This window comes from Strix uralensis, chromosome 5, assembly GCF_047716275.1.
Source record: "Strix uralensis isolate ZFMK-TIS-50842 chromosome 5, bStrUra1, whole genome shotgun sequence".
Lineage (NCBI taxonomy): Eukaryota > Metazoa > Chordata > Aves > Strigiformes > Strigidae > Strix > Strix uralensis.
In genome coordinates, this window is record NC_133976.1 from 14403649 (window position 1) to 14430854 (window position 27206).

General features: G+C 38.1%; 1 protein-coding gene across 2 annotated transcripts in view; it reads right to left on the bottom strand.

The window, feature by feature from the left end:
• RELN (reelin) overlaps window positions 1–27206 on the bottom strand; it is a 295992-nt gene that overhangs the window by 209362 nt on the left and 59424 nt on the right. For both annotated transcript variants that reach the window (XM_074869921.1, XM_074869920.1), the window contains exon 3: window positions 2037–2172. In XM_074869921.1, coding sequence (XP_074726022.1) covers window positions 2037–2172 — 136 coding nt within the window. The remainder of the gene's footprint in view (window positions 1–2036; window positions 2173–27206) is intronic.

Genomic DNA, 27206 nt, shown 5'->3' on the forward strand with positions numbered 1-27206 from the left:
CAAGAATAAATTCAGATTTCTGCTATGTACGTTCTGCACACTGCAGCATGGTTAAGGACTTTACTAACATAGTGCAAACACCACCATTTTTGAAGAGGTGTGTCATGGCTTATACAAACAGGGTATTATAGGTTGGATTTCCAAAACCGTTCGGTGCTGACCTAACTCTGTTTCCACTGAAGCCACTGATGAACCTTCCACTGATTTCAAGATAGGCAAGCACTCATTGTCTTAGAAAATGTCCCTTTAATCTTACTGAAATGGGAATCAGCATAGTAGTATTTGTCAAGCTATTTGTCAGCTCTTCTTCAACAATGACAAACATGAACAAAAAATCCCAATACAAAACCATGGGGGAAAAAAAAAATCAGTCACAGGAAAATGAATATTTATAAACTGACCTCAAAACTTGCAATGGAGGGTCATATCTCATATAAATAAATACATTCACAGTCAGTGTGCAAGCTGGACCAATCATTATTTCTTAATACCAGGAAAAACAAAAATTCAAGAAAGAATGGGAGTAAGCAAACATATGCAGAAATGTACATCTCATTTCTCATTTTTCTCGGGCAGCTCAAAGAACAAAATTTAGCTGCTACAACTTGATCAACAAAGGAAACTATTTTTAGAGAGGAATTAAAGGTAGTATAAAATTCACAGCTTTTCAACAGAAAAAACATAGCTGACATATTTCCTCAAGGCATATACAATGATTTTATGAGGCTAACTTTTCTGACACAGAATTTCAGTAAAACAGTGACAGTATTTCCTCAAATATTTCATCAAATTTGACTTTTGTCAAGTAGTGAATGGGAATCTTAAATATTATAAACAGCTCATCAACTGTTTGATGAGTTAACTGAGTTAACACTCATCAAAACTAATTTTTTTCCCAATTTACTGTTAGACATTTAGAGGGAAAAGAAAGCTAGAAATAAAAATGTCTTGACATTGTCATTGCAGCTAATAAATAACATACTGAAACAGTATAGGCAAAAAAATGTGCATTACGTAGGAAAAGGGAAATTCCAAAGGCACAGATCGATCAATCAACAGGTACTGTGTTCACCATCAGCAACTTATGTTTTCAAAGAAGTCCCTCGCTTTTTATTTTTTACAACATGTTAAATAGTAAAATAACTTGATTATGTGGGGCACTTACCTGCAGCTTCCCAGTATAGGTAGAAAGGGAATAATACTCAGAGGAAGATTTGTTTTGACAAACAGGACAGTCACAGGAACACAGAAAAAGTCTCACACACTAAAATGTTACAACTGCTCGCTTATCTAATTAGGGAGCAGTCTGACTTTTTCTCCATGAACAGGTCAAACTTGAAATATTTTCTACTTTCAACTCTACGCTAGGTGTATTTGCTCCCTCAAATGTGATCTACCAAAATTTTGGGACAAATAATTAGAGATAACTTCAAAGTAAAATATAGTAATATATATTCTAATAATACATGTTAAGCTGTGTATTTTGTTGGCGCTATATTGTTGTCTTTAAAACAAATTACAAAAAAACCCAATAAGGATAACCTCTTGTCTTTTTCCAGATTGTAAACTAGCTGAATTTAGCAGAAGTTAAAGTGTTTATTATTAGGAAAAGTAAATACTTGAGTGTGACTACTCTCAAATACTTCTACTTTATGTTGATGTTTACAATCTGAATAATACATCTGTGTGATGTTCTAACTCTTATTAAATGCAATAGATAAAAAATTTGGTCAATGCAAATGTGCTGTCTACTTAAAGGATCAATAATATGATTAATAACTAAGAGGAATCGATTTCTATTGAAATGCTAGGCTTGATGCACTTGTATGTTATTTCTCTGATAACACGCTATGTTACAAAACACTACCTCCTTCCTAAATGCTTTGAAATATAAAGTCCTAAGATGCACAAAAACTCTTCAGCCGGGAAGAACTCAATGTCCTTGATCCAGACATAAGGTCCTACTGCAAGGAGGTTAGATCATTTCATTATCTCCAAAGCGATTATCTTCTCATAGGCATTGTGTGTATACGTACATGAAGTTGACACAGCCCGTCCCCGCAGGTGGAGCAATCCACACAAAACTGAGGTTTGTAGTCGGGAGATGGCTCACATGTGATGCAACCACGCTGCACATGAACTGGTTTCCAAACTGGTGGTCAGACATAATTCCTACCAGAAAGACACAGGGGAGATAAAGAGTAACACATGTTAATGTCTCATTGCAAGGTGCTAACAGACTGAGAAATACATCTGCCATGTGTTTCACCATGGCAACATGGAATATAAAAAAGAAAACCCAAAAGTATGCCACTGAGTAATTAGAATTAATGCCAATGAAAACATTGGAGCTGGCCTTTGCTTGAGTCACGGCTGACTTTGTATTTACTATGAGGGTCCATGTATGTACTACTGTTATTCTTCATGAGAACAGTACCAGAGGAATTATTTGCATTTTTAAAGGAGGAGCTGGATCACAGCGATTGTAAATCAATGTTATTCCACTACCTGATTACAGATCTAATGTTATTCCATTATCCATTACAGATCTAAAAGAAAATAGAACCTGAAGGAAAAATGCTATGTTTTAATAAGCAAAATGAAGCTTTTAGAGAAAGGTGTTATTTTCTAGTAGGCAGACACATCTGTTTGAAAAAAAGCAGATGAACTTTGGATTCATGCACTCTTCTTCTGATCTGAAATAAAACCAGCAACCTTTAGCAGTTTTACCAGTATACACTCCTTTGATTTTTTTTTTTTTAATCAGCCTTTAATACCTGAATGAATGTAAATGTCATCTATTAATCCCTCCCCCTGGAAATCAGTGCTGTTCATCATTAGACAAAAGACTTGTATTTTTTAACAAAAAACCAATATCAGACAGCAATCTTCTCACTCTCAGAGCCCTCCTGTAGTTTCCTACAAATTAGTGCAAACTTGGTTGTTTGTTTAACACCCTTTGGCTTACTTGAGTGGATTACTACACCTTTAATCCTAGTACATTAAACAGTAAATGTTGAAATTATTCTTTTGAACGCACTTATCAGAAGGAAATGCCTTGTTCCAGCTTACTTCAAATATTGAACCTTCAGTTCAGAAAATAGTGACATAGGCTGAAACATTGTTAATAGAATCAAAAGGAAAAGCGAATGGTAGCAGGTACCTCTGTGCTCGACAAGGTCAATGTTAGCTGATAGGTGATTGTATCTCAGAAAGTTTATAGTGGCTGGTATTTCTTACATTTACTTGTTGCAATTCAAGCAACAACAAAGAAATAAAACCCATCTCTGCCTCTCAGAATCCTCTACAATGGTTTTTGACAGCAATTCTTCTGTAATGTGAACCCAGCAATTTCTCTTAACCCCTCACTGATCCAGAGGAGGAAGGAATTTGTAAGCAAGAGATTTCCAACAAGGAGGGAGGTGAATCCTCCCTGGTGCAAGCACACTGCTCCACTCAGTGCCTCTCCAGGGACTGCCATGCCAGCAGCACATCACAGAGATGGGGGGACTGTCTCACAAGCAAACCTTTTAGCATTTTATAGATCAAAAGCAACATCTGAAATCCCATTCAGGTACTGGTGAGGGTCACAGACTATAGCTCAGGGTTATATATATGTTATTATCCTGAGGCCCATTAAATTCTGAACGAGCTTCAATTTTGGTGGAGGAAGAAATGAAGCCACAGCGAGTTTAAGTAATCTGTCCCAGGAATAACAGGAGGCAGTCTGTGATGGCAGTGATGCCCGTATCTTTTATAAATGACCACAACCTTCTCACTTAGGGTTTTTCAATTAGTTCCCCACTGAAGTATACATATGAGGTTTTCCATCATTCACACAGTTACACCTTTCAGCTCAAATCCCCAAGCGATGCTAAAGCCTGTTGGGTCAGGATGGCCACAGAGAAGGCTCAAGCTCCCCTGGGTGGAGCCTCTTTCTGGAGAACAGTAGTAGGGAAATCCAGGGAGATGATATTTCACTGACTCTTTCTTATTGCAAGACACTAAATGCAAATGAGATTTGGTCATCTCTTGCCACACTGTACTGCCATTTTAAGTGATCATTTGCTTTGCTTTCCTTAGCTAATTGGGAGGAGTGGCATTAATATCCTCAAAGAAACCCACTTGACTGGTGCCCAGGCTCATTACCCTGGTCTCGCTGTTGAAGTCAATCCAGCAGTGCCCTGCTGAGACAGATGTGTCCAAAAATATGCCGAGAGGTCCCTTGCAGGGTGAGTGGTACTTAGGCGAGTGCTTTTCTTTCCTGAGGGTGAAAGGTGGTAACTCTGCTTCTTTCCCAAAGCTGTGGGTCTTGTCCCTCTCTCTTTGAAGTTTTTGCTAAAGCCAGTGACTTCAGTGATGTGGGACAGGGTCTCCGGGACTGATGCAGAGCACCAGCTCTCATCTGTCATCATCTCTGGCTGCACGATGGGAAACAGAGCCAGCTATAGACTTTAGCAGGTTAATTAAATAACAGATGCTGTCAGGGGAGAAACAGGAACAGCCCTTCAGTTTGAAGAAATCCCCCTTTCTCCAGAGCCAGCCAAATACAAGGGAGGACAAAGACTGCCCTACCACATCCCCCAGCTGGGGGACAGGCACACTAGCTCAGGAAATGTGACCGCTTCCCTCCTTGGCAGCAACTTGTGAGTTAATGAATTCCCTAGGTTTCAAGCAGTAGACTGCAAAAATGTGTCTAATACATCAAACACATACAACATCTGTGGAGAATTTCTTTTTCCTTTGATTTACAGTTTTAAAAAAAGCACAACTTCCCAGTGACTAGAATAAATTCTAAACAATGAAAAAACAACTCATTCAATTTTTTTCAGAAAAAAGTCAATGAATTGCCCAGAGAATATTCTGAATTCCATTTTATTATTTTATCACCATTTTATCTTTATATTTTATTAATAATTTATTGTTATAATTTTTTCAATAAAAACAACCACTCCTCATCTGCTGGACCTTTACTGGGTACATCAACTCCATTTTGGAGTTCAGAGTCTTCAGAACATTTCACAGTAATTAAGTGCTGAGTTTGCAGTGAGTGACAGTTATATTTAAAAAACCTTTTTGATGCTTAAACCCTGAAGTTTCCTACTGAAAATCTGATCATAAAAATGCCAAAAATTGAGAAATGTAGTTGATACTAAGAACTCACTAAATTAAGGATAAAGATTGTTATTTCCCCCTCTTGCTTCCAGTCTTTTTGCAGTCCCTGCTATGGGAGGCAACTCCTTCCTTCTCCTCCATTCCCTCTCCAACCTGGCAAGCTGCTTCCCAGACTGAATGTTTGCCCCATAACAAATCAAAGGACAAATGTGAAACAGCGTTTTGCTGCAAAAAATAAAATGAATACAAGACAAGCCTGATTATATAGCAGCTCTCAGAACAAAACTGTATCCTGTATGTACATCAGACAGCTTCAAAGACAGAGCTTGCCTTCGTTTAAGGCGCTTGGCTCAGGTCAACATTGTTCTACAGGCATTCACCTTTCATGTCCTGTTGACCAGTACAACTATATATGTTCAAGTCTAGTGTTTACAAAAGTGATAATCTTGAGGTAAAATTTTAAGATCTGTCTGTATAAAGCTCTATAAACACTTTTGCAAATAATCAACTGTTTCCATGTGACTTACTGAATACTGAAATGTTCAAAGGTTTGTGACAGCTGCACGTCTACAGCTCTAAAACATGCTACATGCAAAGATGCTGTTAGCATCTCTCTGAACTCCTTTTCCCTCTTTTTTTACAGTGTGCACTCATCATACTGACGTGTTTCAGACATCCACACTTTCTAGATCCTCCATCCCCTAAAACTGCTGAGGCTTTACGAGTCTCAGTATAATCATTCAAATCCCAGACATGCTTTTTACTTACCAACAGCACTGCTAGGAGAGGAACTAGACATGCCCAGTCCCTCTCAAGATTTAACTCAGCAGCTGGTTTTACTGTGTAAACTTTTAAAAATGTGCTTAACCCTATTCAATGCACTATCTATAGTCACTGAATCAAAGAACTTCTATGTGTAGAGGTAGATTTCAAGATATAGATTAAATACAAGAAATCTAGGGATAGAGAAGAAACTCTGAATGGAAAATCTTAGGTAAAGGCTGATAACAAATACATAGCTTCAATCTTTACATGTGGAAAATTATTTTATTGATAATCAGAATCGCTAGTAGGGATGTAGCAGCTAATGCAGGGAAATATTTTGCCTCTTTTATAAGGTGGCATACAGGAAGGTGAGCAAGACCACCTGGTTTAGGTGGTCCATAAATGGCCAAGTGGAAGTGCAATTCCTGAACTCCTTATTACTTTCACCTTGTTGTGTAGCTTCTCCAGAAGGGAGAGCTACAGAGGAGAGGAACTATTCTGCCATCTGGACCCCTGGAAGCCAAAAGATGATATCTTCTACTGGCAGAGCTTGGGAAGCATCTAATGGTGCAGACAAATGCAGTAAGAGTCACATAATGTTCTGCTTTTTAAGTCTGAGAAATGTGGATCTGTGATAGTCCTGACTTACACATGGTAACTATGTAACGTTCCTTGTTACAGCGTGACATATCCTTCTTACATATGGTCCTTAGAAAACAGTTTCCTAAACCAGAACTTTACACAAGGAGCTCATTTGCATGTCAAGGTCCCTGGTAAATCCTTCATCAAGGCTAAGTCTCAAGAGACTTTCCAGCATTGAAACAGATGATAGGTAGTCTACCGTTTCCTATTTATTATATGAATTGAGTATGATATTAAAGGAGAGGATTAATGTTAAATACAGGTGTAAAATGAATGACCTCATTTTGGTTTTGCTGCCTCTAAACTGATTATCTGGTACATGCTTCCATTTTCAAAGTTACGCATGAGTGACAGCAAAATGTCAAATATAAAATATTGATGAAATACCAAGAAAATAAAGCTGTAAGTAACCAAATCACTCTGGGATCTTTGGGAAAGTAATCATTCCTGATTAGTAGATAATAAATTTAAGTCAGAAACAGACACCTTCAAATTAGATTTTGCATTATGTAAAAATGAAGTACCTACTCCTAGGAACAATCTTTTCCCTCAGGAAACAGAGCTGGGGACCTACATTCTCCACCCAGGCTCTAGCGTCTTGAAGGGTGATCCATTAACCCACAAGCTAAACATGGTTCTGCCTGGTGTTACGAAGCAGGGAGTGATGTAAACAGGACTGTGCCAGAATGCACCTCCTGTACTAATCCTATGCTAAAGTGGCCAAACCAGGGCCTGCAGCTTACTTCTCCCATGCAGCACCAGGGACTTGTTCTGAGAGGACATGTAGGACAGTTAATTTTTTTCAAAATGGGGAGATGCCAGTAGCCACATTTTTTATAACAATCTATGGTTTAAAGCAATCACTTTGGCAGAGAGCTTATGCCCATAGTTTCTTCTTCCCAGAAGCACATCCCCTCTATTAATTTGAAGATTAATTGTATACAGAGGTTCCCCCAGTCTTCTGTTGCATATATGACCTCACTACTCAGATGCAAGAGTGCTGGGACAAGTGACATATCTTGGTGGCTACTAACAAGGAGCCTGTTTTTTTAGTAAAGTCCTTGTAGGACAGGTCTCCAGGATCACCACAGAACCAGGGTTCTCCTGCTAGTTAAGGGAAAGCCACATGCCTCTCCACATCATCTGGGGAGCAACAGAGGCTGTGACACAGTTGGGCAGGTAGCTGGCAAGACCTGAATTCACAGAAATCCAAGTGCATACCCTGAGGAAGGTTTTAGGCTAAAATCTGTTCACTGGATGTATATAGACACCAAGTGCATTTTACAGATGTTGGAACTGCAGCTTTCAGACTACATTTTCAGAGTTAGGCACATCCCTTTGTCCTAAATTGCTTTGGATGTTTAAAGGATCTTTTTCATACTTACCTGTGAACACATGTAAAAATGGAATACGTGTTTTCCCTGAATGCTATAGCAAGTGAAATAATGGTTTATTTTTCATTACTGGAAGAATATTTGAGCAACATCCTTAAACTGTTATGTACCCCTTTCAGGACTCCGAATGTAAGTCTTAAAATTCTGTGAAAAACTAGTGGTAGGAAGAAAATCAAGGTTCTTTCTGTTTGGCTTTTTTTTTTTTTTTTTAAATATATGTTTAAGAAATACATCTGCAGTGTTTGTTAAAAAGGACTGTTGCAAGTGAAGAAATATCTGGAGCTGGCAACTATAATGTCTAAAACATGAACACAAATGTACCATTATGTGCTTATGCAGTTTCTACTTAAGCAAGTAGCCAGTTAAAGGCAACTGAATTACCCATGCAAGTTACTTTCTAAGTGAGTAAAGGTGCAGAATCTGACCCTAAGTGAACTACACTTACCTAGCTAAATTATGTTGTTGATGATTGATTTTGGGGGATGATTCCATCCTGCTTCACAGGAAAAACACATCTCGTTTGATAGAATGTAACAGACTGCTAAAGCACCTGGTGGCCCTTGTGATCAATTAAGGGTCAGGATGGTTTGATAAATTATTAAATAGTATGAAGAAAGAAAAGATCAGAAACTGTCAGATACGTTCTTCCACCCGGCAATATATTACTTTTATCTTTCTTTAAGTCACATGTTTATTTCACTCTTATTATTACTACTGCTTTATTATTAAATAATAAACCCTTTCAGCATATGCCATGTTGGGGAAAATACTATCCACAGGTTAGTAAAGAACAGTAGAAAAAGAATAGATAAGTGTATAACAAATTCTGTCACTAAAATCCGAAACTCCTTTTGTGGTCAGGAGCCAAGTAGAGCCTGAATAGAGCAATCTAATTCCTGTGGGGATACCGCTGTGCTGAAGTGACTCAGACTTGGGACAAGAAGTATGGTTTTTATGACCTTTTGTTACATGTATAAAATTTAAATGTGTTTTCTTTATAGGTCTGAAAAATTGCAAGCTCACATTTGAAATACATTCACAATTTGGAATCCAGGTATGAAGCAGATCAGGTTAGAGGCATTTAGGTGCTAACAAGAACAGTGCTTTATGTTCACATTTTTTGAATACTTACTGAAGTGAACACTTCACTAGAAACACAGGTTTGCAGGCATGAACCCCTAATGTACAGATTTAGGAAAATTTGCTCTGAAAGAGAGAATATTTCTTTGTTTATTCTCTCTTTTAATGTTCTACTTTTAAGGTATTGTTAATCAAAACTTTTGAGCAGCCTTTTGTTAGAACCCACTTAGGGGTATAATTTTATCTCAGGGATTTATGAGTGCCGGTCTCATTAAACCTAACAGGAGTTACACATATGGAAATTGTGGTGCACAGGGAGGAGAATATCCCCTTTAATTTGCATAATTCCCCAAGACATTGAATGAGCCCCTTGTGTAATATGTGATATGGTTGCATGAGTCAAGGGGGTGGGGGCGGTGAGACCCTGGTCTGCAGCGTGTTGGTGGCCACCCATTGTCAGGAAGGATAAGAGGACAATTTACAGCTGAAGTCTAAGTGCTCCATAGAAAGCAACATGGTACTAAGTGCTCCAAGGCAAGTAGATTTAGTAACGGTAAACAGGGACCAGCAGTAATATAAATAGAAAATGCTAATAAGCGACTCTGTTGTTGAAATAAAAATAAATTAAAAAAAAAATCTCATTTCAAAGTCTTGAGCCAAAATCTATTTTGAATGTTTTCCTAACAGCCCCAGCGTGTTTTATAATAGCAACTTCTATATTTTTCTTTCTAGAAACCTGCTAGGCTGATACCTTCATTCTGTACTAACTTTTCATAGGTCTATTTTAGCAATGTATTCCAGTTTACTCTCTTGCAGAAAAGCAGCTGTCCCTGGTTTGCACTCATGTTTTGGGGTTTGTTTGGTTTTTTTTACTGTTATTGTATTTGGCTGGTGAGTGTCTCATTGGTATGAGCAACTCTTGTTCAACTGCCCCAAAATATTGCATTATTCTGAATCTTCCCACTTCTCAAACCTTAATATGTGTCCCAGGAGTCAAATATCAGACACACTGCTTGATAGGTTTTGTACCACGGACAAATGTGACAAAGGGCCACCCTGTTATCACACCAGACATCTGCTCCCACCAGACTCATTTTCAGGGCCAGCAGTAACCACATCCTTCTCTTTATGGCAGTCACAATTCACCGAGGCAGTGCTGGAACCCCTGGAATTGCTCTGAATTTGCTTTGGTAGAGGTGAAACTGCAAACCAGCAGTCTTAACTGACAAAACCATGCTGACCTTCTCACTTAAATGAAGCCATGAACCAACCAAACCTCCCTGCTTACCAGTTAAAATAACATCAAATGAAACATTGCTGTGTAACAACTAGAAAACAATTACACATCCCAATAAAAATGTAACTGCCACACACTCAGCTATAACACACCTACATCCTGATTAGATCTATAATGCATCCTTTCCAAGGCAGTAGCTTCCAAAAAAAATTTTTGTAACTAATCTTCAGCCCAGGTTCTAGCTGGGCTGGGCCGAGTGGTTTGCATACTGACAACACCCCTTCTTTGGCTATCCTGGCGCTGGTGACACGTGCCAATATCCTGTTTGCTCTTCTATAGCCTAGTATGACTAATTGGGATAATGGCTTCAAGGCTTTACTTACAAAACCCTAAGTCTCTCTTTAATTTATTTTAAATGAACTTAATGGTTTCTGGCAGCAGTCTGCCTTGTAATGCATTTCCTCTATTTTGATCCTTCGCCTGCAGACATATTTTGCATTTCCCTACATTGCTGTCACTGCCTCAGTCACTGAAGGACATGCTCAGCGCGTGGTATCTTCCTTGCACTTGCATGGTCACTGATTACACTTTATATCTCTGTTATCAACATTATTGGTGAACTCTGATGTTTTAAAATTTATAGTTTCCTCCAAAGCAAATTAAGTCAGTCAAAAAGGACATTGAATTACTCGAGTGTGTCCAAAGAAGGGCAACGAAGCTGGTGAAGGGTCTCGAGAACATGTGGTATGAGGAGTGGCTGAGGGAACTGGGGTTGTTTATCTGGAGAAGAGGAGGCTGAGGGGAGACCTCATCGCCCTCTACAACTACCTGAAAGGAGGTTGCAGAGAACTGGAGATAAGTCTCTTTAACCAAGTAACAAGCAATAGGACAAGAGGTAATGGCCTCAAGTTGTGCCAGGGAAGGTTTAGACTGGATATTAGGAAGTATTTCTTTACAGAATGGGTTGTTGGGCGTTGGAATGGGCTGCCCAGGGAGGTGGTGGAGTCCCCATCCCAGGAGGGTTTTAAGAGTCAGGTTGACATAGCGCTGAGGGATAGGGTGTAGTTGGGAACTGTCATTGTTAGGTTAACGATTGGACTAGATGATCTTCAAGGTCTTTTCCAACCTAGACAATTCTGTGATTCTGTGAAACCAATCAATAAGGATAACTAAATAATGAAACCAGGGGTACTTCCCTGGAAGTATTTTTCCACATGGAGTATTTATCATTTACAGACATATCTTCTTGTTTAGAATGATTGTGTGATGCAAGTTATTCTGTCTTATTCCCCAATTTCTTATCTCAGATGATCTGAAAGTCAACTTGAAACCACATACTGTGTACACAAGCCACAGTGTGTCCTTCATCAGTGCTGGCTGCAACATCTCCACAGAACTGGAGACAGGAGGAAGTTTCTATCCAGAGGACCAGTCCTGGAGGTGGTCCAGGTCTCCTGATGCCCTCCCTATGGCTTGGCTTACAGCAGCCTCAGCGATGCCCGCATTTGGATGAGCTGTGTAAGGTCTCCTACAGCCCCGTGTCCCCTTGCTGGGACACTGAAGTGACTTGCGGTATGGCCAGTCCCAGAGCCTCTGGGAGATTTTGGGGGCAGGGGTGTCTCATAAAAGCCTTTCCTATCTGCTCAGGAAAGATTGTGTGCAGGAGCTACATGTCTGTGAGGGAAAAGCCAGATGTAGCTATGACAGAATATTGTTTTATCTTCATACATTTAAACATGGCCAACCACTCTAACATGCAATTTGTAAACAGTAGTTACAGTGTCTGTAATACTGTGTTCAGGCATTTTTTAAGCAGTTGATACCAGCGACACAGGAACACTGGTTTGCCTTTTTGGGAGTTTAAGAAAGAGTTACAAGTTCCTCATGATACATAAATATAGAAACTAGAACTGTAAGTAAAGCTGCTTAATGGGCATCATGGCCATTCTCAGCCTCTGCAAAGGGATGAAGGGAGCTGAGAAACCATTGAACAATGGTTGGTGGGAGAGGTAAGGGAGAAGTGGGGAAAGAAAAATGGTTTTGTGGGTTGAATGGAGGAATCTCAATTAAAATTGTCAATTCCACGAGTTCTTTTTTTGAAACTATGCTGAGAATTCAACACTACTGGCTAAAACCCACCAGTATCTCTGTCCTGATCACATTAGCGGTGGAAGGAAACACAGTCCTGTACACTGCCTGTATGCTCCACAGATGTTCTGATGTATCAAGATAAAACCTGATGGATTTGCCTCCTCTGTAACCACAAATCTATTACATTTACAGTTTTTATAGTATAGGAGAACTGAACTGGGAATACTCTGGCTGGCAGCAGCGACAAGGCTTTAGGTCTGTGCTGAAGCATCCCTGTGAGGGTGAGCATGTGCTCAGGCAGGTTCTGTGTACCAAGGGGGGGGCTGAAGGTGACAGCCAGCATGGCTGTGACAGCAGGTTGAGGCCAGTCAGCGTCGGCCATCAGCACCCAACTGACCCCCACCAGGGTGATTCCCTGGCTATCAGTGTCACCTCACTGTCACCAGGGAGGTGCATGGGGGGAACAGAGGCAGGAGTTTTGATGTTCAGGTACTCCGTAAAGCTGGAGTTTGAAAAAATCAGTGTTTCCTTGTTACACATTTCTCACACTTTCTTTCATCACCAAAGCAGAAATATCAGCTGTGATTTGCAGACTTCTGTGGTATTTTGGCAAAAAAGAAAAATTCCTTTTCTACCAACACCCAAACAGTTGCTTTAATTCTTTGTGCATCTTGAACATTTTTTTTTTTTTTTAAATGTGTGATGATTACAGGACAAAACAGTAAACTGGAACTTGATCACTGCAGTCTGGCAGTTGTTCCCTTTCCCTTGTGAAATGGGTAATAGTTTCCTTTGCCTCCTATTTGTTCTATATTAAATACAGCAATGATCCCACTCTTCAGAACTTCGTGCTGCAACTCCCCCACTAATCAGCAACGGACTATAATGTTGAAAGTATTTCACTAAGCAGCTACTAAAGAGAACAGCATGCCCAGCAGTCTGAATTTCTGCCCACTGAAAGCAGAATGGTACCCATGAAGAAGAAATGCCTCAGAAAACATGTTACAAGCTAACAACCATGAACAGCAACAAAACTTTCAGGAAACAAAACCTGAATACAAAACTTTACACAGCAAAATAAGCAAGAATAATCACAGCCAACAAGCCCAGAGGGAGAGCAAATTATTTTATTCATTCATTTCCATATTATTACTTTTAACTCTAGTGAGAAAAAAATCACTCATGAGAAAAAATCTGGTGCATTGCCCCCCAGCCATATGGTATATATTAAGACATACATACCACAGACAGAAAATTGTAACACTGCACTTTTATTTCTATCTGACAACACATACTGTCAGCTGAGAGTTGCAAGAAAGCAGAGAAGAAAGTAATTCTGTATTTCATTCCTTTGCCTAAAACCTACTTCTTCTAGACAAAACATTATCAATCCCAAATATAGAAGAACACTTCCAGATCAGATATAAGAAAAGCAAATAAAAGCAAGCTACCAAGAACAGTAACCCTCTGGTAAACGATCATCAATGTAAACAGTGATTTGGGAGAAAAAGACTGCTGTTATTGAAGTCTTTGTCCTCAAAAGAGCACTTTATGACTAAATCTTAAAGAATAATCTGCAGTAATTTAATGTTTAATATAGGATCTTAAAATATTGTCCTGGGAGTGCTGATGAAGATGCCGTTGGGTTGATGTAGCATAGGTCTGCAGCCCCCCCTCTGGTTTGTGTCCTATAAACTTATGAGGCAAAAAATTAAGACAGAAAACAATATTCACATGTGAAGCCTAGTCAGTGTTCATGTGATAACAACTAATGACACAACACGTGCAAAAATTAAGTGTGCTACAGAAATAGGGTGCAGGGGGCCTCCACTACATGACCTCTAAACTGACCCACAGCTTTGCTGTAAAGAAGAAAGCTTTGTCAAGAACTATGGCAATAAGAGGACAAAACCAAGTAAATGATCACCTGTAAGAGGTCTGAGTTGCATTTCAGGATCTGGGACAGAAGTGGGAAAAAATATCTGGGCTCCAGACTGTGACATGTAGGGGGTGAGTGGAAGCAGAGCATCGCAGGTGCTCCTGCTGCTGTTGCAGGTCTTCGAAATAGATACTTGAATTTAATCTTAAAACTTACTTGATTCAGTTCCATGAATGAACACTCAGCAGAAAGCCTGCCTCTCATAGCAAACAACCCCCACTGTGACTGTAGTAGAATAAATGTTCCAAGATTTTACTGCAGGTTTAAAAGGGTTTAAAAATTACAATAAGTCAAAGTAACACCCAAGGGACTTACACTGGAGAGTAGCAGTCCCATTAACATATAAAGAGAAAGCCAAAAATATGAAGATCAAAACACGGCTCTGCTTTTTGACCTGCTAGTCTGTCCTTAACAAGAAAAATATCTCAGAGAGCTGCAACCTCACAGCAAAGTTCCCCACTTCATTATTGTTTTGCAATACAATGAAATCAATAGGAAAGTGTGTGTGTCACAAAGGGAGAAATTTGACTTTCTATCTCTAGGTTTCAACTACATTTTTCTTGTTCAAGGCAGATTAGCAGTTCAGAAAATGAGTGGGTTTCCTAATTTACATTAATCTCAGCCCTGCCATGTATACTAATTGAGATGTTTTCTTGCTAGGACTTCCACATACTTTGCAGTTGTAACTTTGCTGTCTCACACTATAACATCAGCTCTCACAAATATCAGCCTTTCTCCACATGTTCATGTTCTCTATTCTGATATTGATGTTTTTCTTGGAATGTATCTATTAATTTATAAATGGAGTTAGTGCTTCTGGATCTTGCTCCCCTTGATAGAGAAACTAATGTATAAGAGGATATTTCTGGTAAATAACATGCTTGCCAAATCTGAGTAGATTAGAAAGTTTGATCGATCTACAAATATGGGCCAAACATGCCAGATAGTTTGACCTGGAGAGATGGGGGACCGTAAAGCTGAATAACAGTATTATTTAGTGCAGTGGCCAAATCATCATTGAGGAAGGAGATCATATTGAATAAACTGCTTCTTGGGTAGATTGAAGCCTACTTTCATAGTTTGGAGTGAATTCAAATGACAATAGAGCCATTCTGGAGTGAGGTTGAAGACAGCGCCATGGTGGCCTCCTGGGGAAGCTGCCTCTGTGTCCCATATCCCTCAAAAATATTCATGGTAGAACATTTGTGATCACTAATTGTAGCTGCAATTAATTTTATATACTCCATGCTTATAACACTGCCTAGTTTTATTTTTCAGTTTATCTCAATGAATCACCGTATTTCACTTTGAAATAATTTCTATAATTAGTTTGCCATCTATTTTTCATGTAAATATTTTGAAATACCAGCAGTGCACAACTAGAGCTGCAGGTTGTCCTGGCAATATGTCAAAAGCCCAAGGGCTGCCAACACTCTGCAAGTAGGTGTATATGGGGTTTTTTTGGAGATACATGCAGGTTATTATTACTTACACAGTTCTGTGCAGTGTAGTACAGAGTACAGATAGTTCTTTGGAAATTACATCTAAGTTGAAAACAGATAGCCATAGAGAAATAATAATAATGGAAAGACCAAAACCATGCAAAATATTCTAACTTTTGAATGCTTCTTTTTTCCTTTTTCCTTCTTAAATGATACATTTAAGAGTTTTTTTAAAAAATAGTAATTAAAGGAAATAAAGCATTTTATCACATACAAATACACAGACTCTCACACTGTGTGACCTAAGCCCAGATCCAACTCATATCAGCAACTTATACCATTTGAACTGTCTTACCATTAAGTTTGGCTATGCTGAAATCACTTCTCTGAATAATTAGATTCATGTGGGCATTTCCAAATTAGCTTTCAGCTGCTTAAGTCAGCTACTGATAAGAATATATAAAGTTGCAAAACTTTTACAAAAACTGAGTAAACACTTGAGCTGTTAGCCCCTGATAACTTCCATGAGTATGGTCCAGACCACTTGAACCTATACTTTAGATGCTTAATGAGCCAGTCCTCACACAGTAAATGGTTATGTTCCTTTTATAAACAATGTGGAGAGATAGGAGCCTGTGATGGGCTCGCCAGAAGGCTACCTATAACTTATGTCTCATTCAGTTGCACAAAAATTTCAAACATTGCTTGATAATAAGGATTACAGAGCACAAAAGATTAGTATATGCAACAAAAAGAGATTGTGATTCCCCTTAGCTAGCCCTACAATTCAGCTGTTTCCAAGAAAATGAAGAAAAATTTTTTTCTTGCTGGCAGGCACCTTTTTTTTGTTTGCATTATCAAAAAAAAACCCCAAAAACCTCTTGTTAGGGATCACAGTCTATGAGCCAAACCAAATTCCCAGTATTCACTGCAGATGTGGCATTCAGAGATTTTAAATCTTTTTATAACTAATTCTAGTCACTCTGTGAAAATAGCAATTTTGAGACACGTAACGTGGGTGGATTGTTTTAGGAGAATCCTACCATTAGGGATAGCTAACTCAGTAAATTTAATTTACTTTTGAAGTAGAAAAAAGAGTTACTGAAAGATTGTTTAAAGAAGAACATTAAGGACAGCCAAAAAAGCCTGAAGTGGAGAAGTCATGATAAATCTCTGAGTGGTGGGTAGGCAGGTTGGTTTTGGTGCTCTCTTTGGGGTGCTTTGAAATCAAAAGATGCTATAGAGGTAACAAAAGATGCTATAGTAGTATAGGAAAGTTGAAAATAATCTTCAAGACAAATACACTATGAAACAAACAAATCTCTGCTGCTGAAATGGATCATTTTAATGTGATGTATTATTCATAAAAATGGCTATATTCAAAGCTGAGCCTGAAATGTTTCAGAGCATCTGGACAAGAAAGTAATAGTTAAATAACTACATCTCTACAAGTATAGTTGTAGATATAAGTGTGGTTCATATCAGTATAAGCCTTCTTACAGGGAAAATGAATAAGCTAGTACAGTATAAGATATCTTTATCCTGTTAGAATTGGATGTTTGTTAGAGAATATACCAGTCTGATCACAGCTTCCTTCCTAGAGCTCCTGTTGTTATATTAGTACAATTTTTTTTTGTGTATAAAATACATCTTAAAATCCAGTATATCATAGAAAACCTTATTTTAGAGTTTGAGACTTCTGTCCAGATTAGATTTCCTGAAGAAAAGCATTTCTTTGGTTCAATGATCTATGCAGGAATAGCAGTACTTCTGCTTTGAGGCTTATGTTTTTCCCATAGAACTTTACTGAGCTATGATGTGGTCATGTGGTTCTTCCCTATAACTACTCAAAGAAAGAACATCCCATTCTTCACTCCTTCCTGAAGGACCACCAACTGATTGTGTTAGATTAAATTAAAAAACGCAGTTATGCCACATATTGCAGCACATTCCAGGAATGTTGACCATGAATTAAAGGCTGACTTACAAACTTCAATTCATTTTGTAGAAACCATTAGTTCTAACTAATTTGCTCTACAACCCGTCCCTTCAACCTATTTCATCAAGTAGCTCTCAAAAAACAATCCTAGAGAACTGCAGAACATAGTTATCTTCATGTTCCTTCTTGAAAAGAAGTGGACCCAAGAAAACATCAAACAACTAATTCCAAAGCAATTCACCAGGGCTCATGAAATCCAGCGTACATTGGTCAGGGGTCTCTCTGTCACTGATCTCCTTAGAACAGTGTGCTAACAAAATCCAAGAGCTCCTGTACATACCTGTCACGTCCTCAAGTGACTTCTGGAACTAAAATGACCCACAAAGAATGAAAAATATCCTTTCGTTACAATGTGCCATCACCAAAAGAGCACTCTTCTCTGTATTATGCAGTCATTTGGCTGAAAATGAAATCTGCAGACTTCCAGTTTGGTTCATGACAATTGTTGATTCCCTTTGTTTCATTCCCATTATTTGAAGGGCCTTGATGTTTTCAGTGTCATCTAAACATAACTGGCCTATGTTGTAATTAAACTTTGATCAAATTTTTAATGGGATCTCAGAGGAAAACAGTATTTCACTAACATGTATTATTCTGCATGTATTAATCAAGTGAATTCTTGTTGAACTGCCTGAATTTCACATAATAACTACTCTTCTCCATTGTTAATTAGCAAAGCAGGAAAATGATAGAATCTGTTTTCACTGAAATAATACTTTTGTATCCAGAATATTCTGAAACTGTCTATTCACTTAGTTTCAAGATATAATTTTTAGCCTTTCCTGAGGTATTTTACTTAAAAATGCAATATCCCTATATTCAAAAATAGTCCCAAACAATATCAAACCATACATTTATGGCATTAAGTGCTTGAATCACTTAGGCCAGCTGTCCCTTATAAATCACCATTAAACAGCACTTTTGTGACTATTGCTGTTAGTCAACATTTTATCAGTAATCTGGAAGCAGATTTGAAATCACCAACTGTGACACTTCCTGAACGATACAAACATTGGCCAAGTGGGAACAAGTCCCGAGTCAGATTAGTCATATGGAATATGGTAAACAGAGTCTTTGGTAAACTGAGTCTTCCTTAAAAACAGAGCAAAACAAAACAGAACCCCCACAGACCTGTAGGGACAAGGAACTGAGGTTACAAGAATACCTGTTGCTGGGGTTCACATTTTTAGAAGGAAGCTGAAAATTACTACAGTCTGGAGAAAAGCTGATCTGCCTTATACATTCTGCTTAGATATAAAAAAGATTCCTTACATTAAAAACTTAGTGTTCAATCTCTATAGGTTATAATTCATTTTTTGAAACTGAGAAGTGATTTGGTTTCAGTAGATAAGTATGCTAACATTAAGAAAATATCCCCTAGGAAAGGACTTTCAGACACACCATAAAAACATAGCAAGAATCAGCTACTGGAAGCTCAAATGAGACACATTAAAACTAGAAATTAGGCACCTTTTTAAACAAAGTATGATTAACAATTGGAAAAAAGTATACAAAGTGGATTCTTTGCCTCTTGTAGAAAGTGTAAGGTCATGCACTTCAGATAATAACAAGAATACTTTCAGCTATAAGCTAGAAATAACTGAGGAGGAGAAAGCTCAATCCACATTAGTCAATCACAGTCTGACAACGAGCTACCTATGTGAAAAAAAGGCAAACACTGCCCTAGAACATATCAGCTCAATTATTTCTAGTAACGATGGGGGGAGTATTAGTACGATACTGGTAAAACATTGCTAAGACATCACTTCAATTATTGTGCCTAATTATGAACGCTTGTGTTCAAAAAAGATTAACTTAGGCAGGAGCAGCTGCAGAGAAGGACTACTAGGATGATGAGAAGAATGTGAAATATGTCATAAAAGGAGACTGAAAAAGCTTGTCTTGTTTAGAGAGGGGATGACTGCTATCACTAAATATAACGGGATTGTAAAGGAGCTGTTTAAGCCAAAGGACAATCGCAGTATAAGAACAAAGGGTGGAAGCTGGACTTGAATAAATTTACTGTAATTTAGATTCTTTTTAATCACTAGGCAAATGAAGCATTGAAACAATTTTGCAACAGGAATTTGGGAGATAAACGACTCTGACCAGCTTTAAGACAGAGATTAAATCCACAGATATTCAAGCTACAGCCTCATTGTCATGGCTCCTGCAGCACCAGGGACCAGAGCCAAACTGAAGTGTCCCCTCCTGGGGATGGTTTACCAGCACCACAGGGGTCAGGTGTCAAAATGGGCCAGTTACCCCCAAACTGCAGGGACTGCTGAAATTGAGCTTAAATTGTGATCAAGCCCTGAAGTTAATATCTTTCTTATCTTCTCTCAAAGAAAAGAAAATTATATCTTCTTAGAAGCAGCATAGTTTCCAGACTCTCTGTTAATGTCAGAAGTTCACTTCCAGAAACTTGCACTAATCATTAATTTATTTTTCTCAAGGCAAAACTCAAATTACACTGAAAATACCATGGTTAAATGGACTCATACCAAGGTTCATAGGACAAATAAGTAGTATTTAGATCAGGCTGCCAAAAATAAGAATTACCTGGATATCAAACAAATATTCATTGTTTCTCTTGTACTTCACGTGAGTAAGAAGCACTGCTTCAGCCACGAAAAGACAAGTTAGCATTTATTATCAGTAGTTCAACTTAATGTTGTCTGACTTGATTAAATAAACGTTGCTGCAGGCACCTTTCTTGTTGCATATGAAGTGGTGAAGCAGTGCTTTACTTTAATAGCAATCTAGCTGCAGTATCATTATATATTTTCCTTCCACCCCCCCAGTTTTTTAAAAAAGGTCACTTCATTACATTGGCTTCCTGAAACAGTTCAGATTTATTATTTGTCCTCAGGGCACAAAAAATGCAAAATCTGCTTACGAAGACTCTAAGTTATTTTCCCTTGATTAGAATAATTTTTAAACTACTTATAGCTTCCTACCATACTATCAGGTTTTGCTTTCTTGAATGCCATGGCTACTCTAATTAGATTGATAGTTTCTCACTTTGTTATTTCTGAGAACTGAGAACTGTATTTAAAAAAAAAAAACTTAAGAAACAAATTGCAGATAAAATGAATGAGGATTCAATGTTAAAGTGTAAGTTCCTCTGTGTTTAGAATCATCACTAAATTTTTGTGAAACAAGGTACTTTTTTCATGTGACTTGTGGAACTCATAAAGCCGTGCCTACAATTATTTCCCTTGAAAGCATCCACTTGACTGTATCTCATTTTTATCAGTTTCAGAGTTCATGTTTTTTCTCTGGTTCAACTACTCGCCTTCAAGATGTTTTGTTTAGTGACAAAAAAAGTAGAGGGAATACTGTACATTTTCTTCTACTAGTAAAACAAGGAAGAAAATTTTTGTTAATTAAAAAAGACAATGAAAATAAAGACAAAGCAGGATCTTTTGTTATTTGTGTTAGACTGTGATTCATGAAAGTGAGTGTTAGTTGAATGAGTTTTTAACATGTTTTCTTATATGGGTGGGATTTTTTAAATAACTGGCATTATTTGTTGAAGCCATTTCTATTTCATTTCATTCATTTATAAAGAAATATCTAAGATAAGCACAGAAGGCTCAAAATAAAACATGCCACAAGATTACAATAGGTAGGACTCAAAAACCTGGACCTCTCAAACTGGTCAGCAGATGCCTCTGTTGGAAATTGCAAATGAATTCAGTTCAAAATTCAATGCTTTCCGAGTCATTCACCAGAGACTGGAATTCAGTCTTTAAATACACATGGGAAACCATCAAATGTGAGTCAATAAAACAATGTATGAAAAGCCACTTGTCCTGGTGAGACTCTTCTACACCAGCTTTTGAGAAAGCACTTCAGAGGGTTTGCAATAGCACAAATTCCACAGCCAGCATAAAACCAGATTGTGTTAACAGTAACCTTTCCTCCTTTTTCCTACCCTGTGTCAGCAAGGTGAGATTAAATAGAATTTCACTTAAATAAGTGTACTTATTAAATAAAAAAAAAAATTGCTTCCTATAATTTTTAAACTATGCTTAAAGGAAAACGTAGCTACACTTCAGCTATTCCCAAGGCTGAACTATGAAGTGGTTTGTTACCAAAACCAGACAATACCCTGAGTCTCTGAAGGAGAAAAGCCAGGGTGGGACTTGGCTCCAGACGGAGACAATGTAGACGTGCCTGCACGTGAGCAAGGAGTCTCGACTCCTCACAGACAGTGGATGTCTGATGAGCCCAGGCCGTGGGACATGTGTCTGCCTTAGGACACTAATTCCCTACATGTCACCAGCTGTATCAACTGCACAGTGATGTCTGATGACACCTGAGATGCTTGAGGCATCCAGAAGATACAAGACTTGATGGAGTTTCATGTTCTCCTCTGGCAGGTGCTGGAGGCTGGGTGATGGCATAGGGAACCTCAACTTGCTGCAGATGTCTGATGGTTGAATCTGACCCTAGACTGAGCATAAGAGGGCTGCAGTGCATATTCCTGCTCTAAGAGGTGTGAATGCACATCCTGGCCCAGATGACATTTTTAAATCTCTTTAGGGTAACATTTTTGTTTGGGACTTCAATTAGGGAGTACCCACCTTCCTAAAAACAAGGATGGAAGGGAAGAGATCATAAATTCATATAAGCCCCAACATTTTCTTCTGCAAATATTTTATCTCAGAAAACAAAATTCTGTATTTCCTTCTCTAGTCTAAAAATCTGTATTTCAATGATTGCTTCACACTCAAATAAATCTAAGCTGGAACTATACCAAAATTCCCTAAGTCATTTTTCATAAATACACAATTTAAATCTCCATATTTGACTGACAAATGTTGATGTTGTAAAGCTCAGTCACAGAAAAGCCAAAGAAAATTAACCAGTTGTAAGCTGACCTTACCTTGTCTTTGGGGAAGGAATAGGAAGGGCTCTTACTGGAGAGTCAGAGTTTTGTTATCATTTTACTTAAAGGACAAACACCATAGTCCATTTCTTCTGGCTGGTTTGTAAATTGATATTTTGGATATTAATTGAAGTAAATTTATCAGATGGAATTCCTCTGCTATGGGACAGAGATACTATGTCACTGACTTCTCTATATTAAACTTTTAATATTCTCATAACCTACTCAAAGCAGACATCTTTTTTCCCCATGGACTATTATGCACTTCTAACAAACTGTAAACATCTCTTATGATGACTGTTAAGATCTTAAAAGCTAGTTTTCTAAGGAACATCCCAATCAATTACATTTAAAATGTTTCATATGCTATTAAATCAAAATGTAGAAAGTGTTCTATTTACAAAGTCCCTCAAGCTCTATGAGTCAATCTGTCTCTCTCTCTCACCCCTATGAGTTCACTGAATCTAGCTTTTTTGCATGTGAAGTGACTGAAACTTCTTCCTTGAGCATATTTACGTAACCACAAACTTACAAAGCTCCAGGAACAGTCCAGTTTTAACCCTATTGCTTCAGCAGTTAATCAGCTCACCAACACACTGCTCCTTTTGCCTTGAAGAACAACATTTCTTGAACACCTTCTATCCTCCCTACCAAGCACAGCTACATCTCCCTTCACACTTGTTTTTTCCCCACAAAATTGCCCCCCCCAACAATTAATATGACTGATACCATACTGTAATAGTGTGGTCGTCCTTACAGTGTTTGCATTCCCCATGTTTTATACGTTTTATAGTCTTACAGTGTTTCATCAAATAAAGAAGAAAATGTGATCCATAACTTTTTGTGTTGAGATCCATAGCTGAGCTACTCACCTTGGTTCCTTATGAAATCAGCATGAAGAAATCAGTAGTTTCAGGAGACAAGTCATCTGATTACTTCAGATGGCTACTGCAGGGTAAGATGCCCTGTGTCCCCCAAAGCACTGGTGTCTCTCCCCAGAGCAGGAAGGAAGCCCAGGGGAACCAGCTCAGCTGCTTACCACAACCATCTGCCATAACTGAATATGACAGACATCTTTCAAAATTCCTCTGGATGAACAACAACTAGTGTCAGAAAACTACATCTTCAGAAGTACTTTGCACTTCAGTAACAGCCTTTGGAAAACAGGGCACCTGAAGGCACATCTGTGTGTGAATACCTCAGCCAGCCAGCCAAGTTCCCCATGTCATACACAGCAAAAATAAAGTACCTAATGAAAAGATCCTCAGGCTGAGGAGATCCATCTAGGAGTAAAACACAGAAGAAAACCCTAAATGTTCCCCATTCTAAAAATGTGAAAAATTCAGTAACTAAATTCCTCAGAAATATTTCTCAGCATAGAAAATGTTGTTGAATTTTACATATCCTCCTCAGCATATTTCAGTGGAGAACAAATAAACATTTATTTGTTCCGTGCTGAGCAAAAAGTCCTTTAGATTATCACACATATTTGATAAATTCTTCAGAACAAATTTGAATTCTGTATTCATGCAAAATCTTTAGCCAAATTTCAATTAGAAACAAGCATACATCTCTTTGATAGTCTCAGGGAAAACTGCAGCTAAAGCACATCCAAGTTTATTTTGGTTGAAGTCTTTGAAAATTATGACTGAAGATTTTTTAAAGAGTTCATTATATCTTTGCCCTCCTTAAGCAAAGGTTATCACAAAGCTGCCTGTTTTAGTGAATTATGACTACTGGGTGGTCACCAGTGTCTGTGATATTACTTATTACATGTTCAGTGACAAATTTAAGTAGGTAGTTAACAAGGAGGAATCTCTACCAAGACCTTTATTATGGAATCCAAAAATAGTAAAGTTTCATTTACAGGAAGAAAATAACAAGCTCAATGTATATATGTGCTGAGCAAGCAGATGGAATATTTCAACAAATTTGCTGTCCACATCAAAATTAAAAATTTATGCTTAATCTTTCTAAATATTAAGACTTATGGCATAAAGCAGCTCTTAATTTTTTTTTAATCTAGACTTCATTAATGTTCATATTCTTAATCTTAACAGCTAATGCTGTCAGCATTTATTGATTCAGCCTTCTAATAATTACATCATCTTTCCAGCATGGCAGAGAATGTCAAGGTGACTGTGATGTCATCTGACTGGAGTATGACTCTAATGTCACAAAATATTTGTGTCAGTTGTTTATCCAGAAAGAGACATATAGCAAATCTCATAGCGTTAGAGGAGCAAAATACTGACTTTTATTAATAATCTGCTATGTAAAATATTTCATCGTTTTCTGTAACGCTGCCAAAATAGCGTTGTCAAGTAATTATTTAAATAGTTTTATTTAAATAAACTAGAACTCAATGAGAGTGCTTTGACCAACATCACATCTTCCCAAAACACCACGAGGTCTTTCAACATGCAGCTATTTAATTTGATGTTATCCGAAAAAAGCATTCTCACACAGCTGCAAAGCATCTTTACTTCCCGAAAATGAGGTTGGATATTGTCCTTGTGTATCTCATGGATTTCTTTTGAAGGTTTGTTTCCTTCAAGCATTGAACCAGCTCAAGCTAAGGCTTATGAACAGACAATTGCTTTGGTTACAAACTGCACTGATTTTAATAATTGCATTATTTTTCCTAAGGGTTGAAATGAGACAAGAAGTATAATGATTCACTTCATAAATGTCAAGAAATCCTGGTTAAGGTTTTTAATATCTTGAAGTTATAGTTTTGAACTAAAAGGCATACTTTTCTTTTGTCAGAAGCAAAAGTCAGTGTTCACATGACAGTAGGTCCAGTAGGTCACCAAAAATTAATTAAACTCAAGCAGTAGATAAACTAATAAAATATGAACACATATATTTTGTTAAATTAAAAATCATCATTCTTTCTCCTTCTCTTTCAAGAACTTTATAAAGTAAGGTGCAACATCATGCCTGGACTGACGTGATCACCCTTGAATAACAGATTTCATTCAGTAATAAAATCCAGCAAAGCAGAACTGAGATACAACCCTACCCCAAGGAGTAAGGACTTCGTGTGAAGGACTGCACTTTTTCTTCCTGGGGATTTTGTAGCAGGGATGACTGAAATGAAGTCACTTTAGCCCGACCGACTCAGGCTCTTGCGAGGTGATGTTCACCTATGAGCAAGTACCTTTTAGTAACTTCACAATTTTCGCTTCACTCTACAGTACATTGCTGAGGTTAGAAATTGAAGTTAATCAGTAAACACCTCTTTTTTGCCATGACACAAGCTAAGAGCATGACCTTGTCCCATGCAAAGGCATAATCCCTTCTTCTCGCCACCTACCAACACTGTCAGCGATAGCTGAGTGGGAGAAGCGCAGAGGGTCTCTGCCCTTCCCTCTGTGCACTGAGAGCACAAGAGTCAGCCCTGCTCCCACCACGCCTCACAGCAGCACGGGCTTGGTAACCACCTTCTCTAGTTCACATATTTCAGCATCTGATAAAGATGCAACCATACCAATTATTCCCTACAAACAGCAATTCACTTTCATCAGTATATTCTTGAAAACTGGATTATTCATTTTAGAAGACCTGGAGCAGATTTTTCTTGTGAACCATCTCTGAAAACATACAAATGCTCATCAGTCACAACACTGACAACAGACAAGCAAACAGTGAAATCAGCTGGTAGGACAGGTGATGACCGGGATCTTAGCAGAGGGCTCTTGAGCTCCATTTTCCTGTAAGTCTGATTTTTCACCACATATAATCATCTCCACTTTGAAATACAACAAATTGGCAGATATGGGGGAAGCAGTCTGATCACAACATTTGTTTGTCATAATATGCCAGAAATTAGTTTACAAACTTGTCTTCGAAATTACAATAATAACCATTTCCCAATATCATTCCACATTTGCAAGAGGCTTCAATGCATCTTAATTGATGAAGTCCAAGAGCCCACTAATTTCAGCTTGAATATGCCATCGCATCCTGACAAACACAAAATGCAGGGAAAATAATAGGCCTGGCACAACGGGAAAGTTGGGGAGAGAGGGTTCTGACTGACTGTCGCAGCACAACACATGACAATCAGGCATCACAGAAACAGGCACGGGACAAGAAGCGACGCAGGCAGGCACACTGGCAGTGTGAAGTTCATGCAGCCATGGGAACATTTGCTTAATATATTCTTGAGGCATACACACACAGAATGTAATTTTAAGATGGCCCTAAATTTCTAGATGATGGCCTTTTTTCCCCTACTTCATTAAAGATACCTCTCTGTTACTACGAATTACCATGCAGCTTCAGCCTGTCAATCCAACTGAATGTAGCTCTCAAACCATAATGACAACATCTTCTAGAGGGGAAAGTATTTTGTTATTGTTGCTGCAATCAATGAAGGCTTAATTCATTTTTCCTTGACTTTTATGCACTATTATCCATACTATAATAACAGTCATGAACAGTTAAAGATCAGGTTTTATTGTGCCAGCATATTTGTACAGAATAATAAAGAAGAAAATCCTTGCTTTGGAAATCATGCTCTAACAGGTGAACAAATAAGACAAATGCTATTGTTAAGGAAATAATAATAATAAAAGAGAATTGAGTCATACATTGGCA